Source organism: Macadamia integrifolia, chromosome 8, assembly GCF_013358625.1.
Source record: "Macadamia integrifolia cultivar HAES 741 chromosome 8, SCU_Mint_v3, whole genome shotgun sequence".
In the NCBI taxonomy this organism is placed as follows: Eukaryota; Viridiplantae; Streptophyta; class Magnoliopsida; order Proteales; family Proteaceae; genus Macadamia; species Macadamia integrifolia.
Window position 1 is genome coordinate 14,452,650 of NC_056564.1, and position 15,918 is coordinate 14,468,567.

The window sequence follows — 15,918 nt, forward strand, 5'->3', positions numbered from 1 at the left end:
AGTGCAGAGCTATCAACTTTCTATTTTTTCTTATTCTTATGATCTGCCAAGATTTAATTTCACTATGGTTAGGCTGCAGAGCTATCAGGCATTTCACTTTACTGTATGCAGTATAAGACTAGCCTGTTTGATCACATGGGCCACAAAAGTGATTAAGATCCAATTAAGTAGAAACAATGGCAATTTTATAATTAAAATTAAAGTCAGATCCAATTTAAAGGAGGGATGGTAAATCCGTAAATAATGTGAATAATGAAAGTTCTTCTTAGAAGATAAGACAAAGTTAGAAAGAGAAAATGACAGACAAGAGGTATTTCTGGAAATTAAATTAAAGAGGATAGAATATAATCGAATTTACATCTACCCCTCCCGCAGACTTACACTAACAGTAGTTTCATGCGCTGAGTTGTTTTTTTTTTTGTTTAAGGCTCCGTTTGGTTGCAATGGGAGTTTAAAGGAAAAGGAAATAAAATTTTTATATTTTAAACAGAAATGTTTATAATCATTACCCCATATGATTGTATAAATTATTTAATTTTTTTAATCATATTTAGTAATGATGCATTTTACATGTAAGTTTTATTTTACATATTATAGTAAAGGATTTTGGATGTAAAGTAAAGTGAAATTTGATAACCAAATATAGAATGATATGAAATTAATGTTAAAGTCATATGTTTTTTTTTTTTAAGTATGAAAATTTCACTTCCATTATCCTTAATTCATCTTATAACCAAACATAGCATTAATATTTTTAAAATAGTGCAAGATTGCAAGTGTGAGGGAGAGGCGGTGGTGAGTCTAGTGACATGCCGTGTAGGAGTATAAATCGGCATGATTTGGTTCAGTTTTTAGGGAGTGTTGGTGTGACTTGAAATTGGACGAAGTCCTATTACCAAATTATATTCGATTCAATTCTGGTTATTTAGGCAACGTTTGATATTGTTCCCAGAAATGCGTTTATGTGTTTGTTCTGTTCTTAAAAATGGAGAAACGGAGTAAAAAGTGTTTGGTAAAAGTGTTTTGTTTCACCTATTTTTAGAAACATAAATTGAAAATTCTACATATTTATAGTTCTAGAAATGGCCCAGACGAAACTAGTTTAACTTGTTTCTGGAAACGACTAAAATGGACCTCTAATTACCCCCTGCCGGGTAAAAACTCCCTCATACACAGAAGAAGCGTTGAATAGGTTTGTGGGGTAGATCACTCGATCTTCGGTTACCATCAACGAAATCCAGAGCTCTGAAAAGATCGACCTCGATTCGCTTCTTCTCGAACCGATTTGAGGATTACCAGTTCAGAGAAATCAAGAAAAAACTACAAGATCAACTGATCAAGAAAATTTATTTCAACAAAGATTGAAAGAAAGATATTGAAGAAGAGAAGAAGAGATGGAGATGATCCATTGGGTATTTCTCTTTCTCTCCATTCGATGATGAGGAAGACGACGGAGATTATAATGGTGATGACGATGATGAACCAACAGAATACAAACTAGAGTATTCGGTGTCTTTTCTCTCTTTACCAATGGAATCATGGCCACATGCTTGTGCTACTCTACCCAACGATAAGGAAGTTAACATGACCATGCCGATATGGTTCAACTGGACGGGAATTGAAAACACTACCATTGAACCAAAATGCTCGAGATAGGAGCAAATATGTTCACTCTATACTGAACCTAGTTGAGAATCTATAACAGTGGAAACCTGTCAAGGTTTCCAGGATGGAGAAGAAACCAGGAGACAAACTCTTCTTCAGATTGGCTAATCAAACAAACACCCGACGGAGACATATTGGGACTTAATAAACCCAGAAAGGTTAGGGCTTTGTAGATTTGATCGGTAAAATTGTGGCGAGTGTTTTTGCCTCTTAAGCTGAGGAAAACATCATGGTTGAAGCGAGGGGCGGAGGTGGAGATAGAGGAAGAAGACGCCATGGAACAAGGAGGAAGAAGAGATCAAGGATGGAGATCGAAAATGAAAACGGAGTATAGAGGGGTCGGTTTAAATGTTTCAAGAAACAAGGTTTATAAGACACCTAAAATTCTGTTTTTGTTCTTAGAAATGTGAATTCATATTTCTGCCATACACGTTGTCAAACGGCACCTGACTCTGGATCCGGTTTTGGTTCCGTTCCAATCTGACACCGTTTTTGCCACGCAGTCAAAAAATAATAAATAATAAATAAAACCGGAATATCATTAATAAGCAATTTACGAATACAAATTTAGTACAACTGTAAAGGGCCTTGGCTCTCATAGCGCATGTTCTCACGTAAGACGGGGCCCACTGACTCTCAATTACATAACGATGGGTAAAAGGTCCAGTAACAGAATCCAAATATACCGAGCTTGTCCCCTCACTTCCTTCACTCTCAAGTTCCCTCGCAATCCTCCCCGCTTCTGAACTAATACCAACCTTTTCCTCAATTACACTCCTCAATTCCGAGAATTCCAAACTTGTCCTCCGTCTCACTTCTTCGTTCACTCCATCACTCGCAGTCTCAGCTACTCCTCTGTTACAAACCAAACCCGACGATCTTACCAACTCCCAACCGTCAGATTCCCAAATTACCCCTCCCCCGGTATTCAATTCCCTAATTATTTCCTTCGCAGGGATCACTAACCGTCCTGAATTGGAATTTGAATTCTGAGAATCAGTTTTATCGCCATATCCATTGAAACCAAAATCACTTTCTTCTTCTTCTTCATCGTGTTCGTCGTCGGTGAATTCTGAAGTGGACCATTCGAGTATCGATCGAGGAGATGAATCTGTAACTACCCCTACCGATACGAAAGGATGGTGGAGGAGCTGCTGGCAAGTCCACCTCTCACTGGGTTCTCTCCTCAGGCAATTCTCGAGAAAGTCACGACCCAGCACCGACAGTTCAGCTGGAAAATCCGGAACTGCATCAGAGAAAGCAATCCGGCACAGAGTATCGGCACCGCAATCTTCCCAAGCTGGCTTCCCTCTGATCATCTCGATGATCGTACAACCCAGTGACCACACGTCGGACTCTGGCCCCTGCTTCTCCCCTCGAATCACCTCCGGCGCCATCCAAAGCGGGCTCCCTCTGGGCAATATCATCCTTTCGTTTTCTTCCTCTTCTTTTTCACTGTAGAACCGCTTGGCCGACCCGAAATCGGCCAGCTTGGCGGCGACGCTGGGGGTCGGACCGGAACCCAGCAACACATTCTTCCCCTTGACATCGCAGTGGACGAAGCCCATACCGTGCACGTACGTTAACGCAGATACAATACACCGAGTACAGGACCTCACCACACGCTCAAGACCTTTTCCGCCAAACTGGGAAGCCACGTCAGCAGCTGTACAGCCTCCTAAGTATTCCATGAGAAGATTCCGGTAACTGACGTTGCCGGACTCATGGGTTAGGTCATCGCCGAGATACTGAACCACAAATGGGGACGAAAGAGATCTAAGGGTTCGAATCTCGTTCTCTAACGATTCGAGCTGGTGGGAAGTGAGAGATGAATTGAGGTTCACAGACTTCACTGCAAACACTCGACCATCAGATACTACAGAGGCGAGGCTTACCGTACCGAATGAACCTTTTCCAATGCAATTCGATCGCACCCATTGAGGCTGACGACGAGAAACAATTGATGATTTCTTCTCCATTACGAAACAGAACTAAACTGAAGCAAGCTTTGTTTCAGTCTCTGAAGTCTTCTTGTCTGTGGGGACAACAATATTTATAGGGAAAATAAAGACGAGACTTCAGCGGAACCGAAAGAGTATATTATCCTTATCTCAGGAAAGGAAAAACGACAGATCAGATATAGGAATTTTAAGTCTTTTTTTCTTTTTGTGAATTGATGAATGAAAGCGTCGTTGGCCTCTGGTTGAGGGTATTGGCTTTTGGAGGTCATTCTCAGAGGCTTTTTGCCTTTTGTTGTTATCTTATCTTTCCTTCTATTATTATTCCACTGGAACATATTTTTTCCTTTATTTTATTTTATCGTGGCCCTGAGCGTTTAGAGAGAAGCTGTGAATTGGGGCAGAGTGTAAATTCCACTAGGAATGATACCATAGTTGGCAAATGCTCGTCCGTACACGTTACCAGGTCAGGATTTATCATTTAGAGAGGAGGAGGATAAGATCAAGTGTTATCTAGTTGGGCTGTTTGGGGTCGTGGGTAAGGAATAAGTTCTAGAGTTCCAACTCAGTAGCAAAGCCAACCACTTGGGCGATGTGGCCTGGTCTGAGAAGGAAGATATGGTTACTGGATAGGCAAATGTTAGCAGGAGCCATTTATTATAATTGCTGATGTATCGAATGTCTGTTGCCCCACGTATCGATCAGTGATTGGCAAACAAACCAAAGAAGATGATTTCTTTCTAGTCTTACAGGGCAGTTGACGTGCACAGTTAGGCTCCATGAAAATTAAAATGGCCCAGGACGAGATGAGATTGGGGGAAAGAGATGGTCACCAACCGCCACATGTCCTGTTTGTATCCTTACATGGGCATCCCTGTGGAACCGTGTTCAATTGTCGTATCTAGTGTTTCTCAGCTACATTGGGAGATGATGTGGGCTCCTCACCCCTACCTAGGAGTTCGTGCCGATCGGTCCCACCAACTTAAAAGTGTTAAGCACTTAAGCTCACATCACTCGGGGAGTTGAGGACTCGTGGAGGTCTTTTCGTTAAACAGAACAAGAGGTCAAGAGCCAAGAGGCTTGGAAATTAATATGAATAAAGATAGTGAAGCGGGACCCGCTTCACATAGATCGGACGGATAGAGTTGAGAGCGGTGAGAAGCGGAAACGCGGATGGGACTGTTTTGTCAAGTGGTGCGGATCTACGGCCGACAATGTAACGTGAATGCCTTGTGTAGGCCTGTGGGGCTCAGCGCTCATTACTTACAGGTTTACATCTTCGCTTCTATATATGAACCTTTCATGGCTTCATGGTCCGACCGTCCCACATGCTACAGAAAGTCAGGAAGGGAACAAGGACGACACCATAAGGAACGTGTGTTGGGGACTGTTCTGGCTGGAAGCACATAATGCAATGTCGACAAGTCTATTGTTCTTACCTAATTGGGACTTTTTTGAGATTTCCTCCTATGGGACAAAGAAATCTCAAGAAAAAAAAGCACGAAAATCTAGAAATATCTGCCAAAGAAAGAGGAGATCTACTAAAATCTATAATAAGACCAACTAATTGAGAAAATAAAAAAAATCCAAGTTATTGTTTTTTTAGATGTATTTCTCAGGACTTCCTTTAGTTGTCACAAGTCATTGGAAGTACGAAGCAAATTGTTTAATTTTACCATGATCAGGAGTTAGAGAAGGAGGGATCCGGCTCTGTCGTGCGATAGGGCATTTGACGAGCATCCAATGGCCAGAAATGCTCATGCACATGCTTAAGATGTGCACCAGAGGCACAGTCGCAGGACAGATCCAAATCCAAGTAGTAGTAGTAGTAAGTAGTAATGCAGACAAGAACTATGAACAATTTAACGAGTCCATCCTGAGATTTTTCATGAATGAGATGGAACTCTTGACGCAATGTGCATAACTTGCTCTGAAAAACTGGTTTGTTTAGAAAGCAAATGAACCATTTAAACATACCGTTAGGTTCTGATAAAACCAAACTCTATGAACTCCATTGTCCATTATCCAGGCTTTGAAGACTAGACTTGTTTTGAATTCCAAGGAATTAGTTCACAGTGAAGGTCACATTCCCACCATTCATATGATTCTGACACAAGGAAGCTTCTTTGGTAGTCCAAAATCACAAAATGGATCCATGTTCATGTCTTCTCAAATTGCAGGCTTCAGCGTAATGGCACCATTTGCCGGACCCAGGAGTCATTGTTCACTTGGAATTGGGAAAAGTTCAATTCATGGTACACCATGCAAGTATATAATGTGAAGGAACCCCATTTGATCTCTGCCAATTTCATCTCAGCAAGTGCTAGTTGAACTCCCCATCCCTGCAAAGAACACGTTTTAGCCATAATAAATTCCGGATCATCCTCAAATAATCATGAATTGAATCTCTATTGACTTGGAGGAGCCTAATCACCAAAAGGAAAAACAGTTAAGAAAAAGAAAGAATACATGGCAATGTGGCATTCTGTTAGACAAGTGAAGTGGCCGGAACAAGGAAATGAACAATGTATGTTGTGCCTATAAGGATGCATTGTGTATATATCTCCTCTCATAGAAGCCTGTCACTTGGTCAGCCACTGCCCACATGATGGCCTGACCAGGGGGTATCCTCATAAGCCTAGGCAGCAATCCTTTCCACAATGCAAGCACACCTTCTTCTGCAGCAATGGTTCTGATTGCATGGAACATGCCCTTGTACTTTACCCCGTTCCCTGATCGACTCTGAGCCACGAGCCTTGTCTTCACTACATCAAAGGGGCCCGTGCATATTGGACCTACAGTTCCTGCCATGAACCCTGATACCATGGACTGCCATGGTTGGAGGACCTTTCCATCTCCTTCATATTTTCTCCAAAGGAATACATCAAATGTATTCTTTGCTGTGAACATGGCAGCCTGGTTTATTCCATTACGTATCACAGTGGGAGCAGCACCAGCCCAGAGCCCCAAGAGGCCTTCCTCATGGATAATCATCCGAGCACAGTGTATAGGACCCTTGTACTTTAGAAGCTCAGCGCTCATTCCTTTCTGTTGTTGCAGTCTAATCTTCACCACCTGCAGTCAACTGCAAGAGGAGCAGAATATGTTCAGATTGGTCTGCAATCAAGCTAATTCATGAAATCATTTTTCTTGCTAGAATAGGCCCTGGCCTTCATGATGGTAATTTGCATTAGTATGTCTTTGAAAAGAGCTCATTAGAGAAAAAGATCCATGTAGCCAACACCATTTAGTTGGTATAAGACCGAGTTGAGTTGAATATAAGGAAGAAAAGAAAAGAAAAGAAGTCCATTACTTGAATAAAAGATGAATTCGTTTAGACCCACAAACAACATAAGGTATTCTCTGCAATTAAGTTGATTGATGTTTCAGGTGAAGGGCCATAACCTGAAGTACCCAGTGCAATTGGTCCTACCCTCCAGCATTTTTGCACTGAGTAGCCAATCCCAAACTCTAACCCATGTCTTCACAGTAGCACCCAAGCTTTTACAATCGCACCAAGTCACCGACACTGTTTGGATTTCAATTACCTATCATTTGGCATGTCCTTATTTTTAGAATATCACATTAAAATCTTTAGAATTTAGTTTCCACGAATATATAATGCATGAAATTAGACAGGAAATATGAATGAATGCTACTAATATTTACAACTTAAGTTCCAAGACAATTTTGATTTTAACAACTAACCTATGAACATTAGTTATGTGTTCTTTGCATTTTGAGGGCATGTCTATGCACACCTGATAACTTCCCCATGTTTCCAAGCATTTTCATGATCTATCTATTGAAACCATTACCCCAGTACCCCTTATAGAGACTACTTTCAGCCTTGGTCCACAAGTGTCCACAAATATGTCTGTGACAACATGTTTTCACTCACTATACGAAGGCCATGTCCTACAAATCATAGCACAAAACAGTAGTCTTTCTTCATTCCTATTTTTTTCTTTCTTTTTTCTTTTGTGTGTGTTGGGGACTTGGGGGGGGGGTGAACTGGGTCTGGAAATAGAAAGTAAATTTGTGAACATGTGGAGAAGAGACAGTGGAACAATGTCTATATTGTTAACGTAGACAACCAGTCCTCTACAATCTTTTTAGTTTGAATGCCTAATAATCTGAATTGGTACTCCCTGGGCTACAATTCTAGTATGAATTCAGATAAGTTTGAAGCTCATAAATTGTAGAAGCTGAACCAAAAATCTCACAAGATAATCTGAATAAGGTTCAGTTTACAACTGATGCTTCATAAGAGTGACGAATCAAGAGAGAAGTGAATTCTTCATCAATTTAAGGGGAAATGTTTGGGTAAACTGATTTCTTGTTCTTGAACAATAAGAATAATCGGCTAGCAAAACAAAGGACATGTATCGATCAGTTGCAGCAAATATATCAGACACTGAAAAGCTAAAGAATATGAAAACAAATCTAGATTGAGGAATTTCTTGAAGAAACGAGCAATAAACTTAAAGAATAGAGGAAATAAGATAACCAAAATCACAAAAAGATATGTAGGGTTGGAGGGTGGGTGAGTGGGTGGGAGGGAGGAGGTGGAACCACCAATAAAAATTGTGCAAACTCATGAAAAACTTACAAGAGAATGATAGTAAAACAGTACTGAAGTAAGAATAAAAAGATAACGAGTTCTCACCCCACACCCCCCCCCCCCTAAAAAAAAAAGAAAAAGAAAAAAAAAAGAATATCAAGATAATGAGAGGGGAAAAAAAATCCATATTTCATAAATAAGCAGAAAACAAGACTTGAGAAACAACAGTATTAAATAGAAAAGAGCAGCAAAGAAAATCTTTTGACTGCCAACAATGCCAAATATATTCACAGGCAACCAATTTTCCTCATTCCGTAATCAATAAATGAATTACACGTGTTCCACAGCTTGCTTATCTGCAGACTTTCCTAATTATAAAAGGCTAACAGTAAAGACTCCCTAAGAACTCATACTAGACTCTGAGACTCAAAAGTCTCAAACACCAGTTAGAAACTGGAAATGCTGATTACAACAACAACAACAACAACAACAACCAAAACCTTATCTAAACATAATGAGGTGGACTACATGGAGATTCCAAGCAAGGACGAGCGCGAGGATCCATGCAAAAAGATTGTGGGTTATGATTAATTATAATAAGTGCCGTCTATCAACTTGACGCACCACTACAAATCTGCCACATGCTTATAACGACAGAGTATAACAAGGTACTGGCTGGCTACCTGATGTACCATATAGATCGGCAAGCCAAAGTGTCCTACATGGATTATGTCCACCACCAAGACACCCAACCTATTTTTATGAAAGGAGGAATGAGATAAAGAGTTCTTGACAGCCTGCTAAGCCCGAAAGTAACAAATCGAAACACACAACTCTGCATTGAAGACTATGTCATCAACACACAACTCCGCATTGAAGACTATGTCATCAACACACAACTCCGCATTGAAAACTAAGTATGCAACACACAACTCCGCATTGGAAATGCTGATTACAATTCCATGTATGTCACTGTGTAATGAAGTCTAAGCTAAAGGTTGTCACAGGACAACAGCAATAGCCAGTTCCAGATTTTGATGTTGGCCCAGTACCCAGGAAATTATAGGTAAAGTAAACCAATCATGCATCGCATAAAGCTAATCAATGTGTGGAAAAACCATATATTCCCAGGGTTCACTTAGAGCACCCATACGAGCCAAATAAGCCCAAATAGCCCTCCCAAGTCCCCACCTCACTGCATACTCTTTTATCCACATACACATTATATCAGTTGTAAGCCAGAAAGCAGCGATGTACTTCCTTTTTAGATCAAATTCTATCAAGTGTCACCATAAAAGTGAAGAACTCAATCCTAGAAGAGCCACATCCACCCATGTCATTTAATGCATCTAAGTTCTCGTGCAAAGCTCCAGAAAGAAATTCATACTAAGACTCCACTATGAAATCTCCTTAACCCCATCTCTCCAACTCCCATGTCTTCACTTACCAGGTAGCATTCAAGGGGAAGTTGAATGTTGGGGGGCATGCCATTAACACTTCAAATGTTTAGAAATAGGGTGAGACAAAGATGAGACAATGAGATGCAAAACTAGAAAAATAGAAAGGATAGAATTAGAAAATAATGGCATTTCTCAGAACTTCAGATCCACCACCAACAGATATCAGAATGATGAAAGTTGACCTACATAGGAAAAGAGGGGAGGGGGGGGGGGAAGCTTGCAATGTTGTGACCAAATGCAGTAAGTTTGAATGAATGCACCAGTAAGCCAGTCAAGACTGATATGGTATAAATCAAAGGCTATAAAAACAAAGTATCATTAAAAAAGGAGAAGGGGGGGGGGGCTAAGTAGTTAATGCTTATGGGTTAATACAGTATATGGTCCTAAATGGCATAACAAGATTCATGTAACTGATCCCAAGAAGTTGAGATAAGGTTTTCTTCCTAAAGTATTCTTCTTCAGAGATACACATCGAAACTTGTCCGATGGATTATCTGCTCGTCTACTCCTCTGTTCAGCTTGACTTCTCTAAGTACAACTACCCATAAAGTGATCAATGTTCATCAGAATCAATAACATTTGACACGTAGTATTTTTTTTCCCTTTTCCCCACTTTGATTTAATGTACTTTTGACAGTCAAAATTAAATTATGCTCTGTTGCATAGTATTAGGAAATTGGATCAAGTTGAGGATCTGTGCAGATTCTCCTGTATCAAATCATTTGATGGTAAACGACTTATCTTCTTCAGGCTTTCCCCTAACCCCATCCAACCCCATTCCCCTTTTGGGTTCCCTTTTTCAACCAGGAATGTGAATCCCGAAAGGTTTGCATTGGGTTGGATTGATATCCTGGTTTTTTACTAGCTTCAGACACCGTGCCACTATCTAGTAATGGAATCCCATCTCAAACGGTGCATTTTGGATTACTATTGAGATACTGGTTTGCACTTGTGGCAGCGTCAAGGAGTCAAACCCCCAGCTCAGAAGACTAAGCAAAAGCAAGTCATTGAAACCCACCCACCCCCCCCACCCCAAAAAAAAAAAAAAAAAAAAAAATAATAATAATAATAAAAACTCCATCCAGCATAACCAACTCTAATCCGAGCAACCTTCAGAAAATCAATTACTGAAGTGGAGAATAGAACCAGATTTTCAGTGATGGAGTAACACGAGACATTTCTCATAAGCACAATACCAGAATTAATGCAATGCGCAAGTAGCAGATCACAAGACAAAAGCACAATTTCAAAGCAAAACTTCCAAAGGGACAAAAAAGATGACAACCTCAAATGGAGTAACAATAACGAGTGCTTCGAGTACCCCAGCACCAAAACCAGAAAGCAAACGTCCATGATTACTGAGATTTCCAGTCTGAGAGTACTTGAAAGTAGTTTGAAGTAGGGCGTTGGTGCCCATACGAAGAGCACACTTGAGGGTGAGATGAGTGGCGAAGGGAGTCAAACCTTTCCATAGAGCTAGCACACCTTCGGTCCGGACAATGGTAGCACCACAGTGGAGAATTCCCTTATAAGAACCGGACCTGTCAAGCTGCAACCTCGTTTTTATAACGTCGATCGGTTGCAGACAACATGCTTCAAAAATCCCTCCGATCGAAACTGCGATCGCCTTCACATATGACGGGATCGATTTTTGCTCTTCTCCCATCTCTTAACACTTTCCAGGGTGACGACTGCGAAGAAGAAGAAATGGCTCCCTCTCTCTCTCTCTCTCGTACATGCATATGCGTTCCATGCGAAGAATAATCTCGGAGGTACAAGTGTTGCTCGAGTCAGTAGTCTCGTTCTAGAGTTTTAAGAATCGGTGAATCGGATCGGAAATCGGCCGATTCTCCTTGGAATGTCTGGCATTTCTCACTTCCCCCCTACTGCTCACCCTTCTGTTCACCACAACCTTAGCTCATTTACCTACAAACGGCCCAGCCCCTTCTGGCTCTACCAACATCACAGCAATCCTAGAGAAGGCTGGGCAGTTAAGCATCCTTCTCACTGCTCAGGCAACTGAAGAGCACCCAACTTGGAGACCAGCTCAACAACTCAAACCAAGGCCTCATCCTCTTCACCCCACCAGACAATGCCTTCTCCAATCTTCCATTAAAGACTTTCAATGGCCTAAGCTATAGCAAGGGTGGGGATGGAAGATGAGGACACTGAAGCCAGTCACTTGGTCGGCCACTGCCCACATGATGGCCTGACCAGCGGGTATCCTCATAAGACTAGGCAGCAATGACCAGGTGGTATCCTCATGAAGAGAATCCCTAGATTTTCCTTAAATAGGGTTCATCACACTTCATCGGTGATACAGCCAGCATAGGGTGCTACATCCCACAAGAAGAAAACTTCTAAGGGAACTTTCAAAGTAGAGAAATAATGGAAGGTAATTAGAGACGCTCTGATAAAAAAGAAAAAAGAACAATCCAGTAGGTTCTTGTTACTGTAGGGTCTAGGAGGGGCAAGTGTACACAACCTTATTCCTTGTTTCGTAGAAGAGGTTGTTTCGAAATTTTGAACCTATGACCAACATGTTGCAATAGAGACGCTCTAATACCATGTAACAATAAATAGTACATGTACAAAGCTGTGACAGAACAAGAACAAGAAGAATTAAGAGAGAAGAGAAAGATAAGGACAAAAAGAGCGAGAAGAGAAAAGTATATCTATGGTTTGAGAGAACAGAAGTATCAAACCATGGTAGGATGATAAATTTATATTGATAAAAAGAGTTACAACTTGGATCCACTTCTACTAAACCAACATTAGAAGATAATCACAAGCAAAAACTAAGTAAATAACCTGAGAATGGAATGTGTATCTTTGAGCTGCATATAACTTGAGAATGCTGCGAGCGTGTAGTCTAGTCCTCTCGCAACCACCGGGACTGAAATTGCCCATTCAAGCTCGAGGATCGCTATTTCAATGGAAAAGAAGGGTCAGTTGTGTGGTAGGTAGTTACAGTTAAAGTCCATGACTTAAGGTCTTTCGGGTAGTTGGGCATCCTTAAACTACATTTCTTAGGTCTATAAAAGAGCGAAAGAAAATGGTGAAAAAGAATAAAAAAGAGCATTAATGGTGGATTTTAGTATTTTACCCTTTTGCCCCTTAATTTAATAAATAATTTAATTAAAATATGAAGACTTTGTGATGATGAGAAGTGAACTGCAAGCAACCATGAAGAATCTTACTGCGTAGATAATCCCCTCGACAATCCCAATCTCGATCCTTTCCTTCTTAAGTTCTCCTGTGATACGATAGCCAATGGAGAGAGCAGTGGTGATCATAGCCCCCGTACGACAAGCGGGGCTTCCACAGAACCAATGGGCTATAGTGGGGCATGCCAAGACTTGAACCCACAACCAATGGAGAGAGCGGTGGTGATCATAGCCCCCGTACGACAAGCGGGGCTTCCGCAGAACCAATGGGCTATAGTGGGGCATGCCAAGACTTGAACCCAAAACCAGCCGACTCGAGCGGTGATGGGTTGAGGGCATTTCACCATTAGACTACCAACCCCATTGGTTACATCATATAAACTAATACTTACATCATCACTTAACTTGTTAAACTAAGGGCATGGGTGTATTTGCCATTTTTCAAAACTAGATAGGGTATTCGTGTCATTTTTTAAACATATGGGAGGACGTTGATTTGAGGGCAAAGTTCAGGGGTGGCAATATAATTTTCTCTTTAAACATTTTACTCGTCAGCACTTGGTACTATAACATGAGCTAATGTCGATTATAGGGAAAAAAATCGTCTGCAATTCCGATCTCGTATAATTCCGTGCAATACCACCTTCAAGGGGTGACACGTGTATTGATACCAATGCAATGGTCTAGATCTGATTTAAATGCTTCTTCACTGATTTAATGTTTTATTAGTTGTACCAGATCTGGACCATTGTATTGATATCAATACACATGTCACCACCTGAAGGTGATATTGCACGAAATTGTATGAGATCGGAATTACAGACAATTTCAACCCCAATTATAGAGGGCTAAAGGCCAGTGAAGTGAGATGGGCTATCCCAATTTCTATCCAGACACAGAGTTCAAAACGTCAGCAATGAGCAATTGGGAGATCCGGCAAATGCACCACAGCTGTAGAATTCTCACTGCAATTCATCAGTCACGGTTTTGACGCCCAAACAGAGCAAGGGAAGGAACAATCAAATGTGAAAAGGTGCATAAAAATGATCTGCACACGTGACAGTTGTGAGAATCTTTTCCAAAAAAAAAAAATAATAATAAAAAACTACACAACACAAATCTTACTGGAAAAATCAACAGAAGCGGTTTCAAAATTAACCTAACTGAACACTTTTTAGATAAAAATGAGAGCAGAGGAGAGGAGAGAGAAAGTGAGTGTCACTCTGGAAAATATAAGTGAGAAACCAGAGGGGCAAATTATCTGACATTCACCCAAAAATAGAGAAACCTCCCACGAAACCGAAAGTGCAGAGGCGAGAAGGGCATTTCGTCACTTTGTTAACTTTCGAAACAAACTCCAACTTGTTTACGCGGGAGTTCTATAAATTGACTGAGACGTGAGAGTCCTTCCATCTCACCCAGTCCTCCTCATTTCCCCAATTTCAGTTTTCCTTCACTCTCTGCCCATCCATGGCTTCTCTTCGATTCTCTTCCCTTCTTCTTCTGAGCTGCATTTTCGTGTTCGCTTCTGCCAGAGATTCTCCTTATGCTCCTGCCCCAAAAGTCTCACTGGGTGTGTACTACCAGACCTTATGCCCTCCCTGTTCCAGTTTCATCCTCAACAATCTTTCGAAGGCCCTCGATAATGGACTCATTAATATTCTCGATATCAAGCTCGTTCCATATGGAAACGCCAAGTTACTAGGCAATGACACTATCATCTGCCAGGTCTCCTTCGTCTTTCCACCCTTCAAGGATTAAATTAACTGGTTTAGTTGTAGGAACTGTGCTAGATTCAATAGTTGCAGACCTGGAATTCAAACTTTAATGGATTTTTGTTTCCTCTTGAATTATTGAAAAAATTTGCAGCATGGCCCACAAGAGTGCTTTTTGAATACTGTGGAAGCCTGTGCCATTGATGTCTGGCCTAATCTGGTAAGAAACTGTTTCTGTAGATTGGCTAATGATCTATTTATGTAATCAAATCACTAAGAAAGATGAACTTGTGATGCAGTATGACTATTTCACATTCATTTCCTGTGTTGAAGAACTGAGCCCAGATGTCAAATACATAGTGTGGCAATCCTGTTTTAGGAAATTGAATTTGGACCCAAAACCCATCTTAGCTTGTTCTTATGGTAGACGCGGGAAGGAGGTTAGTCTCCTTTTTCATTTTCCCTTAATTTGTTCTATATCCTGGTTGAGAATGACACACTAAGATTACTGTTCATGTGCAGCTTGAACTTAAATATGCAAACATGACTGGTTCTCTTAGACCTCCTCTTGAATTTGTCCCTTGGGTAACAGTCAATAATCAGCCACTCTATCAGGTTAGATCTCTTATCCTCAGTGCCAGATGAAGCAGAATTGTGTTTTACAATATTAATTTTTCTGTTAAATTTATATAAATGGTTTGGTACACTTAACCTTGTTAATTTTTTTTTTCTGTAGGACTATGAGAACTACACAAGGTATGTGTGCCACGCTTACCAAGGCACAACTGTGCCCGGGATTTGCAGGTCACTAACAGATCATAACACCCCAGGGATACCAAGCGCGGCCCCTGGACCTGTCCCCCATGAAGTTGTCTTTGGAATACAGAGGCTCTAGATGATGTTATAGAAGTCTATACTCTGATGTTATCTATTCTGTGTGCTTGACCCATCATGGGTCATCCCAAATAAATATGTAATAATTGGGAAAAATAAAAATAAATGAATTATTTATGGTTGAGATCGAGCTGAGTCTACCTCATGGAAGCGCATGATGCCAGTATGCAGATTCTTGCACATGTCGTCCCACCTACAACTGATCCATACGTTGCACGACTACTCTCCTGAATTCTGATCACTAAATGCCCATCCTCATTGGACAATTGTCACCCTCCCCTTCTATTTGTGCAAAACTTTGCTACTCAGCTTCAATAGCTTGACATCTAAGTATGAAACTATAAGACACATTTATTCCAAAATCCCATACCCTTCCAACACATCAAATAGCACAAGTATTTAAAAATTGAAAATAGAAAACATAATTAGGTACACCATCAATAGATTCCGTAAGGGAAGGACCAATAAAAGAAAATTACTCACTCTAATCTAATA

At 40.7% G+C, this 15,918-nt stretch overlaps 3 protein-coding genes across 3 annotated transcripts; 1 reads left to right on the plus strand and 2 right to left on the minus strand.

Annotated features, from left to right (window-relative positions):
• Positions 1-2,125: 2,125 nt before the first annotated feature.
• On the minus strand, positions 2,126-3,928 carry LOC122087677 (mitogen-activated protein kinase kinase kinase 17-like). The gene has a single exon (XM_042656880.1). It carries the CDS (start codon positions 3,642-3,644, stop codon positions 2,169-2,171), a length of 1,476 nt encoding a protein of 491 aa, XP_042512814.1. The 5' UTR covers positions 3,645-3,928; the 3' UTR covers positions 2,126-2,168.
• A 1,604-nt stretch (positions 3,929-5,532) lies between these two features.
• On the minus strand, positions 5,533-11,889 carry LOC122086384 (mitochondrial succinate-fumarate transporter 1-like). The gene is made up of 3 exons (XM_042655165.1): positions 10,933-11,889; positions 6,093-6,698; positions 5,533-5,965 (listed from the first exon to the last, which is right to left on the minus strand). Exons 1-2 carry the CDS (start codon positions 11,311-11,313, stop codon positions 6,162-6,164), a joined length of 918 nt encoding a protein of 305 aa, XP_042511099.1. The 5' UTR covers positions 11,314-11,889; the 3' UTR covers positions 5,533-5,965; positions 6,093-6,161.
• A 2,323-nt stretch (positions 11,890-14,212) lies between these two features.
• LOC122087542 (gamma-interferon-responsive lysosomal thiol protein-like) lies at positions 14,213-15,547 on the plus strand. Its single transcript, XM_042656706.1, has 5 exons — positions 14,213-14,542; positions 14,684-14,749; positions 14,829-14,969; positions 15,052-15,144; positions 15,266-15,547. The coding sequence occupies exons 1-5, from the start codon at positions 14,285-14,287 to the stop codon at positions 15,422-15,424; spliced, it is 717 nt and encodes a 238-aa protein (XP_042512640.1). The 5' UTR covers positions 14,213-14,284; the 3' UTR covers positions 15,425-15,547.
• The last annotated feature ends 371 nt before the right edge of the window (positions 15,548-15,918 follow it).